Source organism: Leopardus geoffroyi, chromosome B3 (genome assembly GCF_018350155.1).
Source record: "Leopardus geoffroyi isolate Oge1 chromosome B3, O.geoffroyi_Oge1_pat1.0, whole genome shotgun sequence".
NCBI classification, from domain to species: domain Eukaryota; kingdom Metazoa; phylum Chordata; class Mammalia; order Carnivora; family Felidae; genus Leopardus; species Leopardus geoffroyi.
This window is the reverse complement of record NC_059337.1, coordinates 119,822,062-119,835,497: the sequence shown is the minus strand read 5'-3', so window position 1 is coordinate 119,835,497 and position 13,436 is coordinate 119,822,062. Positions and strand designations below refer to the sequence as shown.

Below are 13,436 nucleotides of genomic sequence, written 5' to 3'. Positions count from 1 at the left end.
TGACCGACCGTACTTTGGTAGTGTGGGAAGTTATCCACTGGTGCCGTCCTGCCTGCTCTGTCACTCTTCCTCTCTGGGAAACAGGAGGCTGTAGAAAGCCACCCGGGACAGCATGGTTGCCAGGCCTTTAGACTTTGGGGCCGAGGGTCATGGTGTGAATGAGCTCACTGCGCACACCCAGGTCAATCACAGACTCATTGAATCCGCCCGCTCCCCCACCTCCAGGAAATTCCCTTGGGAAAGAGGGGCTGGGGGTCCAGAGAATGGGCTTCTGAGCTTGAAGCAGGAGGCCAGGATTTCATTCCCTTTTGGGATACACGCTGTTTCCTGCGTGACCTTGTTCTAGATCCTCTATATCTATACCTTTGTTTAAAAGATGATATCTCTTCCAGGATCCGCCATCGCCGCCTCAGGCCTAGTCTGGACCCTGACGCAACAGGAAAAGGATTAAGACCTAGGAGCGAAGGCGGCCGGCAGCGGCTGCAAGGTGGCGGAGGACGCAGCCAGCTCCACTAGAGGGCGCGCGCCCCAGGCAGGGCGCGCGCCCCAGGCGGCCTTCCAGCGCTCACGCGTCCTGCCGCGCGGAGGGGGAGGCGAGCTCCCTGCGCTGCCCCGCGCTGCCCCGCCCCCGCCGCAGACTAGCCGATCCCGCAGCGGGCGCCCCCAGTGGCCGGGGCGGGAAGCGAAGGGGCCGGACGGCGGTCCCGCCGGGCCAGTCTCTTGTCACGCCGTTCTTAATACCTCTCCTGGCCTCCTTCAGACCTTCGAGGCCGCAGCCTGGGTCACCCAACCGGGAGTTTGTCCCCGAGCGCGGGGGCAGGACATAAATGCGGGACAGGTCAGCTGTTCGAGCTTGCCCAGCACGAGAGAAAGGTGACCAGGTGCCCCCGTCCCGGCAGGCGTCGTCTCCCCCGCCAGCCGTCGGGTCAGCTCTGCGCTGCCCCCAGCTCCTCACGGGTTAACCCCCCTCGCCGCCCGCTCGCGTCCCGGTGCCAAAGTGGGTGTTGCTGGAATTCCTCTCTCCCTCTCCCGTAATGAGGGGGCTGAGCTGTCCCTCCGAGGAGGGGGCATGATGTAGATAAAAGAGACGAAAAAACAGGGGGAAGTTTCCAAAAATAAAAGCGTCCGTCTCCCCTTCAGAAGGCCGCAGAGACCGGGAGAAGGCGCGAAAAGTGCAGCGGCGGTGCGCACCCGGCTGGAGACGAGCGGACGCCAGGCTCGGGGCGCCCAGCCCCGGAGCGCTCACGCCGCCCAGCCCTCGCCCGGGGAAGGCTGGCTCGGAGCCCCTAGACCAGGAGTAGCGGGCCGCCGGCAGGGGAGCGGAGCGCAGGCGCCGCAAGCCCCCGGGGCTGTTCCCCGCGCTCACCGCTCTCCAGTCGCCCCCGGAGCCATGAGGCCCCCGACCACCCACCGCTGCACCGGGCGCGCCCTGCGGAACCCCTGCGGGAGCCTCCTGGCCCTCACCCTGGCTCTCTTCGTGGGCATGGGTCACGCTCAGAGGGACCCGGTGGGAAGATACGAGCCGGCTGGCAGGGAGGCGAACCGGCTGCGGCGCCCCGGGGGCAGTCACCCCGCAGCGGCTGCGGCCAAGGTGTACAGTCTGTTCCGAGAGCAGGACGCGCCCGTCCCGGGCTTGCCGCCCACGGAGCGGGCCCAACTCGGCTGGGGGAGCGCCCGGAGGCCCGCCAACGCGCTGGCCAGGAGGCCGCCCCGCGCGCAGCAGCCGCGCCGAGCCCAGCCACCTGCGCAGACCTGGAGAAGCAGTCCCCTGGGCCAGCAGCAGCCCGCAGTCCGCGCCCGGGCCGCCCCGGCTCTCCCGCGCCTCGGAACCCCGCAGCGGCCCGGGGCTGCGCCCCCAACCCCGCCGCGAGGGCGACTTACGGGGTGAGCACTGCAGAGGGGTCGGGGGAAGCGAGGGCGGGTCTCCGTGTGCTCATTAGTGGAGGGATGGGCAGGCGAGAGGAGAGAGGGCCCCGGGCTCGTGCCCTTGGTTCTTCTGGCCTCAGGACTGCAAGCAAACAGCACCGGGGTCCCGAAGCTGAGGCTCGGAGATCCGCCCCACTTTCGAAGAGTTGAGGGCAGAGACAAACACCATCCTCACCCTTTCGTGCCAGCTCGCCGAGACCTGACGTTAAATCCTTTCGCAAGGCGCGGGTGCATTCGCCTGCCCTCCGCTAACTGGTGCCCGCAGACTCCCGCAGCGCTGCCGGGAACCAAAAGGGAGCCCCGAAAGGGCAGCGGGGTGGGCGTTCCAGGCGCCTGAGACCCGAGAGCGGTCGAGCGGGCTCAGAGCGCAGGTAGGTAGAGGAGGTCGGGGCTCCAGAATGCCAAGGCAGATGCATCTCCGGGAACGGAGCTGGCAGCGAAGCCTCAACTTGGCTACAAGTGTATATACAGTTGGGACGCAGGTCTGCCTGGGCCCTCGCGTGGCTGGACGTGGGAGGCGGCATGGGCTCAAGGGCACTTTGGGTTCGAAGCCTGTTCCCGCTCGAGCTGGGGTACAGTAGGTACGTGGGAGAATGGGTCTGTGTGCTCGTCTGTGCAGCTACGTGTCAGCGCGACTCGTGCAATCTACAGGATTAAGTCTCTCCCCAACCTTGCGAGTTGCTTTTTCCCCCTCTCCCCGGGCATCCCTGCTGCCCGCTGGGGGCGCCCTCGCAGCGTCGGGAGCCTCCCAGGCAACCCTCATCCCAGCTGGGATCCTCATGGCTGAGGGGCACTGGGCTTGTCTGGGTATGACAGGTGTCTCTAGAATAGAGGGCACGGGAGCCCTGGGCAGTGAGCGGCTGGTTGGGGGCAGGATGGGGGAGGCTGGGAAGGGCTCTGGCTTTATGGCCTGGGCCCAATATACCAGTTGGTTTCAGTCCCAGTGCACAGTAAGGACACTTGTACCCTCAGTTTTATCCTGGAGGACCGTGTGCCTCATGGCCTTCCACCCCGGGTTTTCCTTGGCTGCTGCACTCTTCCCACTTCAGCAGGATTGCCTCCCTTCGTTCAGATCTCTGCTCAGACAGGTCTCTGATTACTCCTGCCCCACCCTCTCTCCCTTCACTCTGCTTTACCTGTTTCTGTTTCCGCATTTATGGTTTGGTCTCCCAGCCCGCACTAATGTAAATTCTATGAAAACAGAGGCTTTGTTTTGTTCATTGCTCTATTACCAGTGCCTAGAACAGTGCCTGCATATAATTGATGCTCATTGAGTATCTGTTGAATGAGTGGATGAAGTCCCTGCTGCCCATGGAAGGCCCAGCTTCAAGCAGGCCGAGAGTACACCCACGCACTGCCAAGTTGCTTACACCCAGGATCAGCCAACAAGGGTTAATGGAGCACCCACGTGTTTCAGTTTTTTCCTTTCCTGATGTGTGCAAGTTGATACATGCTTCCTAAGAGCTAGTGTGCAGAGCAGGGGATAGGAGATGGCAGCCCAGTGACAAAGGCATTGTTCCTGCAGGGAAAGCAACTCAATTACTTAAAAGTTAGAGAGAGGGAGTTAGAGAGACGAACAGATATGTGCCAGTGAATGTGCTTTCTAGTAACGGAAAGTTCATGTTAAAGCATAAAGAAATGGGACAGCTATGGCTGAGGAGCTCGGAGGAGAAGGCAGCCCTGTGAGCTGCAGTCCCTGGGGGTCAGTGGACAGTTTGTGGGGAAGCAGAGGGGAGGAGGCAGGAGTGGGGTCCAGAGGTGTAGCAGTGCCCGAGGACAAGGCCCTTTCACTATTGGCACTGGCCTGGGGACAAGCGGGCGCCCTGGTGTAGGGAAGCCATAGGAGTGATGCTGGAGCCATAGGTTGGGCGAGATCATGGGGGAACTTATTCATTGGCATTTAGGTGGAAGTTGGGAGGAAGGTAGGATAGTGCAGGGTGGGAGTGGAAGGGTGCACTATTAGAAGTTGTGAAATGAGGTGAAGATGTGCAAAGCAGATTGTCACCACAATAGAGCCGGTATATGTGCACAGGCGTGTAAGGACATGGACGGGGTGCCCCCCGTAGGCACCTATCATACACAGGTGCACACACGGTATCACAAGTTGTGTATCTGGGGGCTCGGCTTCTCCCCCAGATAGTCTTTTGCAGCTTTGATAAAGGGTGGGTTCATCTGGCAGTCCACACGACCGCTCCAAATCAGCTGGGGAGGGCTGAGTGGCAGTCTTGTCCATCTGCTTCCTCTACGCAGGCCCATTCTGGCTAATGGCTTCTGGCCAGGCTGACCTCTCTGGCAATTGCCTAGTGGGTTGCTCAGGGCCAAGGACCAAGTGCCACCTTCTGGTGGAGCTTGGAACTGCGTTACGACTTCCCGGGATTCTTTATTCTTTCAACAAGTATTTGAAAAGCCTCCTATGTGCCAGGCGCTGTGCTGGATCATGGAGATAACAGCAGTGGCGGGCACAGCGCGTGTCCTCACGAAACTGGCATGTAGTGGGAATTTATTGCACACAAGGATGATTTAGTAAGCATGTGGGAGGCACAATGCTAGGTGTGTGAGATACATTGTAACCATAGCCGAAAGATCCTGCCTGCACTAATGAAATTTATGGTCTACATGGGACTTAAAAAATTTTTTAATGTTTATTTTTGAGAGAGACAGAGCACGAGCAGGGGAAGGGCAGAGAAAGAGGGAGACACAGAATCTGAAGCAGGCTCAGGCTCTGAGCTGTCAGCACAGAGCCCTCAGACTCACTAACGGTGACATCATGACCTGAGCCCAAGTCTGTCGCTTAACCAACTGAGCCACCCAGGCACCCCTACAGGGGACTTTTAAAGCCATTGTCTCAAAATAGGCAGTATATCTTGAACTAGCCTCACAGCCAAACACTTTCATAATATTTTCCTTGATCTTTTCCCTCTTCTATTATTTTCCTTTGTATTTATATACTGTTAAAATAGCAGGATTTTGTATTTTATCAATTTTAAAGTATTTTATAATATGAAGTTTTGTACAAACATACAAAAAGGTATTGGAAATAATATGCCTAACAATCCAGATTTTTCAAACCTTAAGATTTTGGCACATCTTGCTTCTGATTTTTTTCAGTTGAAAATTCCTCTATAAATTTGTCTCTCTCTCTCTCTCTCTCTGCCCAGAGTTAACCACTACCCTGAGTTCATTCATGATTCCAATGTATGTTTTTACACAATTACTATGAATGCACGGCCCCGTAAAATACACAGTATTGTTTTGCATATCTTTAAACTTAGATAAGTGATACCATACTGTATTATCCTCCTACAATTTGCTTTCTCCCTTCCTCATTAGATTTTTAAGTTTAACCAGGTTAGTATATTCAGCTCACGTTTATTCAGTTTAACTGTGGCTTATTATGCCATTGTCTGAATACACCAGTTTATCCACCCTCCTGTTTTTGACCCTTTAGATGACTTACCTTTTTTTGCGATTGCAAATAGTGCTTGGCTCATTTTTCTACATAAATAAATTCATTTTTCAAGGACACTTTGTATCACTCTTATTGAGCCGAAAATAGTACCACTTGTCATAAAAAGAAGGTGATTGCAGGAGAATTGAAATAATGAAATGTTCTCAAATTCTAGTCAGACACCGTTATCTTAGGAAGCTCACCCCTGTGGTATGCTTCCTATTGAAAGGGGGGACTGGGAAATGTTAGGGGAAGGACCTGGCGTGGAGACCTAACCTCAGGCAGATTTTTTTTTTTTCACTCATCTAATCAGGCTAGAAAGATCACTGAAAAGGGAATCTCTTGCATTGTCGAATGCTATGATTGTGGAAACCTAAAACCCCCTTTCCTACTCTGGGTGTGGCTCCCGTTATTTGGGAAACAGTGGATTAAGTGAAACAAAGAAGTATTAAATGTATACCAGGCGTCAGGCATTGTGTTAGACACAAAGAGGAATAAGAAAGACTTCTCTAGATAGTCAAGACGAAGACACATATGACCAATAACCCAAGACATCAGTTCTAAATCTTTAAAAAAATTTTTTTAATGTTTGTTTATTTTCGAGAGAGAGACAGAGACAGAGACAGAGCATGAGCAAGGGAGGGGCAAAGAGAGAGGGAGACACAGAATCCAAAGCAGGCTCCAGGCTCTGAGCTGTCAGCACAGAGCCCCATGCGGGTCTCGAACCCACAAAACGCAAGATCGTGACCTGAGCAGAAGTTGGACACTCAAACGACCGAGCCACCCAGGCCCTGAGACAATCCGTTCTAAATGAATGCAGTGGATGGGGAATGGGAAAGGCTGAGTGTATATCAGGGGAGGTTCACACAAAGGAGGTAACATTCGATCTGGAAGTCTTGGAGTATGCAAAGGGTTTCAATTGGCAAAGAGAAGGAAGGCATTCTAGATAGAGAGCAGTTTAAGCAAAGGCATCAAAATGTGACCCTATGTGGTGCAATTCAGGGACAACACATTTTGCAGCCTTGGAGGATCATAGCTTTGGTTGTGGAAGGTCATGGAGACAAGGGAGGGGTGATGGGGGCAATTAGACTGCACAGGCAGGTGGGGGTCTGGCCAGCTTCATGAGAGGCCAATGGAGAGCCTTGTGAGGTTTTTAACAAAGTACCAATGTGACCACGTTGGTCCTAGGTGGAACAGCAGCTGTCTCAGGCTGTTAGCCAGATGTGTCCCCAAGGGCTGGACAATGATGCTGGATACTGAGTTGATGTTTGCTGAGAGGTGTCACCTGGAAGGTTGGGCTCAAATGACCTTCCAGGGAGTCAGAATCCCTGGGTCATATATGCCCCAGCTAGTCAAACACTTGCTCCCTCCAGCTAGCCAGAGTCTGCTGAGTGGTCATTTCCCACCTCCCTGGGCCTCTACCCAAGATTCTGATACTGGCCTAGAAGGAACTCTCAGAGTCTTCCACTGAGTACCCAAATCCCTCTTGAGTGCCCTTCCAGCCCCATTCTGGCCCCCTCTGCCTGGCAGTCTTTGATTCTGACCAGGCTTCACTGTGTTCTACCGCTAGCAGGCAGGGCAGAGCTGGCCGCTGCCTCCTATACTCAGCTGCAAAGCTGTCCTGAGGGCTTGGGGGGTGACAGCTGGCTCAGGGGGCCTCCTTGGGCTGGGCTCCATGCCATGACCTCCTAGCCACGTGGGCCCCTCAGTCTGTGCTGTCTGAGCTCTAACAGACCTGAGTTCTTAGGAAACTCCCAGGGGATGCAGACCGTTTCCTTTCAAAGACCCCTAGGCCCCTGTGAGGACTTGTCACTTACGAGTGACTTACAAATGGGTGGGTAAAATATCCACCCCTTCCACCGGCGTGCACACTCAGAAAGCCTGGGTATGAGGACCAGCCCCTTCCTCAGAACCCAGTGACTTGGGCCCCGATGGGGAGGAAGTTCTCATAGAGCCAGGAAACTGCTGAAGGCAGTGGTCCAGAGAGGCTACAAGGTGGCCAGAATGGCACAGCTTTTGGCTGGGAGGATATTCTGGGAGCTCCCTGGGAGGCAGCTCCCCACAACTCTGGGCCAAAGGGCTAGAAACGGGCTTCAGCTTTTCCAAGCTGCAGGAATTTATTTTGAATGTTTTGTAAGACTGCAAAAACCACACAAGCTTTGGGGTCCGTTGAAATGTCAAATAAATTCATGAGCGAGACCAGATGCTTACTCCCCTGGCCACAGAGGTCACAGGAACAGGCCCCTTCTCTGCCCTTCGCCCTGATTCTCCAGCTCGTGCTCTGCTGCCCCACTCATCCTGTTTCAGTGAGTGCTCAGTAGACCATTTCTGATGCCAGTAATGGGGCCCATGAAGCCAGGGCCAAGGCCCTCAGAAGCCTTCTCCAGGAAGAGTCCTTCTAGAGAAGTCACCCAGGTCTGGGCATTTGAGTCTTCAGACGAAGAGTGGGGGCTAGTGAAACCTGCTGGGGCTACAGGGGTCTGATCACACACCTGAAAGCAGAGTGCGAGTGAGCTGGGTAAGTGCCCCAGCGATCAGTATAGACCAGCGTCTCCTGCGGATGCCCTCAGTGCGAGAACCAAGGAGTAGCAGGGGAAGGACTATCCCCCATGGAGTAAGTTCTATCAGCCTGCCCAAAGAAAAAGTGTGCTCGCTATGCAGAGGCAGCTTAACCCAAGTACACAGTTTCATCTTCTTACCAGCTCACCACCCCAAGCCCCTCCTCGATAGAAATTCTATAACCCCAGGTCCCCCTGTCCCCACTGCACACCCACTAGCCTGTCAGGGGCAGGCTTCTCCCCGTGTGCATGTGTGGGCAGGTGACGCATATGTAGGTCCTTAAGACTGTTTTACATGTGTTTTCCAGCTTCCCCTACATGGTCAGCGTTTGTTGGGCAAAGGACCACGGTGTTCCGTTTTGGTGAGAGGCAGTGTGGGGTCGGAGCATGACTTAGAGACGAGCCAACTCAAGTTTGCATTTGGCTTTGGCACTTACTCATTGTTTAGCCTCAGCGAGTGACTGAACCTTTCTGAACTTGCTTTTTTCATCATCTGCATGATCACTCATTATTGTCCCAGGAGAGTGACTTCTTTGTGTTAGGTACCGTATCTCTCTTTCTCCCTCTCCCTGTCTCTCGTTTAATCATGACAACCACCCAGTTAGGCAGGTATTATTATGTCCATCATCCTGATGGAGGGAGTGGAGTTTCTCAAGATCACTCAGAGAATGGCAGTCAGGAACCAGTGTTAGATCTGCAGGATGTCAAAGTGCTTACCCCTGGGCCATGTGGACTCCCCAGAGAAGGGGGACAGTGTGGCCAGCCTGGCAGTGTTCCCCAAGGCCCTGCCAGTAGAGGGCGGGACCACCAAAGCAGCTCTGTGAAGAGTACCACTCTGAGCACCCTGTGCTGACCCCGTTTTGCTGATCCGGCAGGAGGAATGTCTGCGGGGGACAGTGCTGCCCGGGATGGACGACGGCGAACAGCACCAACCACTGTATCAAACGTGAGTGCCTCTGCCGCATTCACCCTTCTCCCCCCTCTCTCCCTGGAGGTTGGCCAGGCCAGGGGCCTATAGTGGAAGGGAGGAGATTTTAAAAAGGCCTCCAGCTGGAACAACTTCTCGGAGAAAATCCCCCGTTGTTTTTCAAAGCTTCCTGCATTCCCTTCCTGCTGCCCCACTGTGTCGGTGCCCCACTTGCCCCGTCCACGGGGTCCCTTAGGTGCCCACATGCCCCTGTAGTCTGCAAAACATGCCTGGCCCCAGAGTCTCCGCGTCCCACATTTCTAGGGGCACCATTCACATTGTGTGCCATGGGACTCCACCCTGCCATGGCCCCTGGCCCTGCTGGTCCTGGCCTCTGTCAGGCGTCTGCCAGGATGAGGCTGTCAGATGAGGCTCTGATCCCACATCTGGAGAGCCTTTTGAGACTGCTCTGAAGCTGGCAGGCTGGCCCCGATGAGAGAAAAGAGAGAAGAGTCATCTTAGTTACATGGAAACCAGGGAGCCAGGCAGAAAGAGCCAGGGGTCCATGCCTAAGCCTCTCGGAGGGGCTTCGTGGTGTAGAGGCGGTGACAACGACAAGAGCCAATCCCTACACAGGACTCGCTTTGTGCAAGCTACACTTTATATGGCCAGGGGGGCAGGGAGTACTACTCTCCATTTGGCAAATAAGGAAACTGAGGCACAAGCAGGTCACAAGCAGGTTCCGGGTCACGTGGCCGGGAAATGGCAGGGTTTGAGCTCAAGTGACCTGACTCCGGGGGGGTCCCTCTTCTTAATCACTGGACCCTGCTGCCAGATGTCTTATCTTACCTTATCTTTGTGGGCCTCACTTTCTACACTTGTGAACTGGGATCACTACTGCTATTCCTACTAGCTAAGAGCTGAGCATTCACTGTGTGCCTAACATTTTGCTAAGCCCTTCACGTACATTATCAAGACTCTCAATAATCCTGTAAAGTGGGTATTTACTGACCATTCCCACTTACGGGCAAGGAGGCTGAGTCTTGGGTTGATTAGGAAACATGGCCAAGGTTACACGACTCCAAGCACTAGATCTGGGGCTGGATCCAGGCATTTTGACTTTAGAACCCCGTACTCTTCTCTGTGGGGGATTGTTCCCTCCCGACACCAGCTGAGGCTGGGCCTTCTGGAATTTGGAATCCTCACAGGTGAAAACATATGGGGGCTCCAGAGAGCCCCTTGGATCTTTCTCCTCCACACCCCAGGGCTCCTCGTGAGCACTCATCAGCTCCCAGGGAGCCTCACTTGTCTCTTCCTGCCACTACCTTCTCCCAGGCCCTAAGCCTGGATACAGAGATTCATTCTCAGCAGAACCCCTTCCTGCCCAATGACAAGCCCCAGGCCCTTTTCAGCGCGAGGGTGTCACAGCTAATGGTCTGGGTATTTGACCAAACCTGTGGCGTTCCCAGCCCTGATGGATGCCCTCATCTCTCCCGAGATGGGGATGACAGGGGACAAAATGGGCATGCATCTGTTTCTGTGGGGATGGACCTACTGGCTCCCCAAGCTCCTGGTTCTGCTTCAAACTCCATGGCCCTGACCCTCTCCTAGCCTGACAGCAAAGCTCAGGCAGAAGCTTGGGTCTCTCTAAGGGTCTCCAGATAGACCAAAACCCCAAGCTCAAAAACAAACAGCAAAGCAGAACTTTCACCTGAAAATTCTTTCCTTTTCAGGGAGCCTGGATTAGTGGGGCTCTCAGAGGACAGGCCCTCTGTGGCTGGTGGCAGAGTTGGGGGAAAGACACTTTTCCTTCAGAACTATAAGATGATGTCATTATGCCTCGGGTGGCTTGCGTAAGGTCACAGGCTCACTGGGGGAGGATCTGAGCCTCAACATCAGCCACACCGCTGGGCAGAGGAGACAAGGGATGTGGGTAGCCAGGTGCCTTTATGCTCAGCAGAAGATTTGGAGTTAGAAGCTAGGGCCTGGGCACTGGTATATTTTTAAAACAACCCTAGGGCAATTCTCACCAGGGCTGAAGACCACTGAACAGAGTTTAGTCAGTCAGAGGAAGATTTGCCTTGGGGGCCCTAACTCAAATCTGGGATGTTCCCATGACTCCTCTGGGATCTTACTGAAGTACAGATTCTGACTCAGCAGGTCTGGGGAAGGGGCTGGAGAGTCTGAGTTTCTAGCAAGCTCCCAGGTGCTGCTGGTGGTTCAGGGACCACACTTTGAATATCAGGGCCTTGGGGCCCTCTGGAGGACTGGGGAGGGATTCAGGATTGGGGATGGGGAGGAGGGTTGATATGTTCTAGGGAGCTCGGCAGAGAGTGTTGTTGAGAGTTGAGTCGAAGCTGGAGCGGGGTGGCTTTCAGAGGGGGTGGGCTTCTCATCAGCTACCTGAGGGGTCTGGGCATGGGCCTCGCTCTAGGCCCTCCAGCCCTGGAGGTTCTCAGTTTCCTAGCTTGTTCATGATTTTCCAGCGTCAGTCTCCGCCCAGCTGGAGCGTTGACGCTGGAAACTCAAAAGTTGGGGGAGTCTGCAGATTGTCAGACCCAACACGCGTGCGTGCAGTTGTCCCCAGCCGGGGGATGCGCCGGCATGCTGACAAATCCCCAGTCCACCCTGGGAGTCCTCAGCCCCCGTATTTCTCTCCGGGTCCCCTCGCCCTGCTGTTCCCCTGGTCATCCCCCCTCGACCCTGGCACGCAGCTGGCAGCTCTCCTGGAGGAATTGCCAGGGGCCTTTCCCAACTGGAGGTTGGCTTGCCCACCGAAGGTCTGTATGCTGGTTAGCTGGGCCTTGTACTGTTTTCTTGTTGCTGTTTTGCTGCTAAAGAGCCTAACGAGAACCACGTGGGCGGTGGGGTGTTGGCTCTGTAGAATGTGGGGCTCTTGGCACCACACCCTGTCAGCTGCCTCTCTCCTGCCTCCCCCTGTTGGTTAGTATCTTCCTCTCCCTTCCCCACAGCTGCCCTCCTGGCTGGAGCCAAGGGTACCAATGCTGGAGAATGCTCGGGACTCTTCCCTAGCACTTTCACACATGTGGGGTGCCTCCTTGGCCAGCAGGAGAGGGAGGCGGACGAGGAGGACTTCCCTCACTTCCAAGAATGAAGTCTAGTCCCAGGACCCTATGGAGACTCAGTCTGTCCCCCGGTCTCTCCCAGATATCTGTGGGTCCAATCCACTGCCCATGCACAGGGAGGGATGTCCCTTGCCCGCTGGGCCACACCCTGGTCCCCTCTCACCTCCTCTCGCAGAATCCTCGGTGGCTGTGACATACCAGTCCAGCCGCCCGGCCCCTTCCTTCCTCCCTGTCCAGTGTCTGGACCTCAGAGAGCCACTGCGTCTGCAGGCGGCCATTGTTCGAATCCCAGCTCCTCACTCCACCTTGGCAGGGTCGAGAGTTGGGCTCTAATCTCTTCTTCTGCTCTTGGTCTCTGCCTTCCCGTTTGTGGCTTTGCCAGCTCTGCCCCAGGATTTATGTGTTTATGTATTTGTGGAGGCAGCTGACGGGGGCCTGCCTGAAGTCCTTCCTGAGGGGAAGCACCGTAGAGTGTGGGCTGACTGGATCCTGTTTATAGTTGGGGCATTTGGAAGACTGTCCAGCCTTTCCAAACTGGCTCACCCCCATCACCACCCCAACAGACACACAAGCTTTGGGGGCTTCTGAAGGCTCATGCGGGGAAAGAAGCTTTGAAGAATTCTTTGATTTCTCATTATTTTCTCAGCCTAAATGCACAGAGGCTGGGACTCTTCTGGGGAGGGCAGAAGGAGTCCCTGTAGCTGTTGAGGGGGCTAGGTGGGTTACCCCACCATCACCACCACCAAGCAGTAAGGTTCAAGGTTGAGAGCGTGTGCTTTGGATTCTGGTGCCAAATCCAAGGAGTTGTGGATTTGAATCCCGGCTCTGCGTCTTCAGGCAAGTGGCTGGCCCTCTTCTACCATAAAGCCTCATCCGTAAAATGGGTGCAACCATCTCTACAGTGCTGTTTTTGAGGATTAACAATAATAACAGTCTGTAGCTATTACCATATTTCAGGTACTGTTCGTATGTTGTTCGTTTTTAATCCTCACAATCCTATAAGTTCGATTTGATCTTTCTGTCCATTTACAAATGAGGCTAACTGTTCCCCCAAGCCATGCACCTAGGAATCGGCAGGGCCTGGCTGTGAATCCAGGTAGCCTGGCTCTGGAGGGACAGGACTCTTGGTCCTGATAAATGACAAGTCTGTGCAGAGAGCCTGGCACTTGGTAAGTTTGGCTGTCATTTTAATCCACATCCAGGAGATTGTGCGGACTACCTGGGTTTAAATGCAAGCTCTGCCACTTAGCTATGTGACCGTGGGTGAGATGCGTAAGCTCTCTGTGCCTCAGTTTCCTCACCTGTAAAAGGCGACTAATAGTAGTCCCTGCCTTACAGAGTTGTAAGAGACAAATGAGATAACTCAGGTTAAACGTTTAGCTCAAGGCCTGGCATGTTCCCTGTGCTCCGTGCATGTTTGGCCTTGATGTCGGGAGAAGGGATTGTGTCTCAAGGCCCTCGGCGTGCAGCACAGTGGCAGGTGCTCGTTGGACATGATATAAAAAGGCTCA

At 54.7% G+C, this 13,436-nt stretch overlaps 1 protein-coding gene across 4 annotated transcripts in view; it reads left to right on the top strand.

Annotated features, from left to right (window-relative positions):
• The first annotated feature begins 670 nt into the window (after nucleotides 1-670).
• Nucleotides 671-13,436, top strand: part of LTBP2 (latent transforming growth factor beta binding protein 2) — a 106,453-nt gene continuing 93,687 nt past the window's right edge. For all 4 annotated transcript variants that reach the window (XM_045448227.1, XM_045448228.1, XM_045448226.1 and 1 more), the window contains exons 1-2: nucleotides 671-1,884; nucleotides 8,808-8,878. In XM_045448227.1, coding sequence (XP_045304183.1) covers nucleotides 1,391-1,884; nucleotides 8,808-8,878 — 565 coding nt within the window. In that variant the 5' untranslated portion in view covers nucleotides 671-1,390. The remainder of the gene's footprint in view (nucleotides 1,885-8,807; nucleotides 8,879-13,436) is intronic.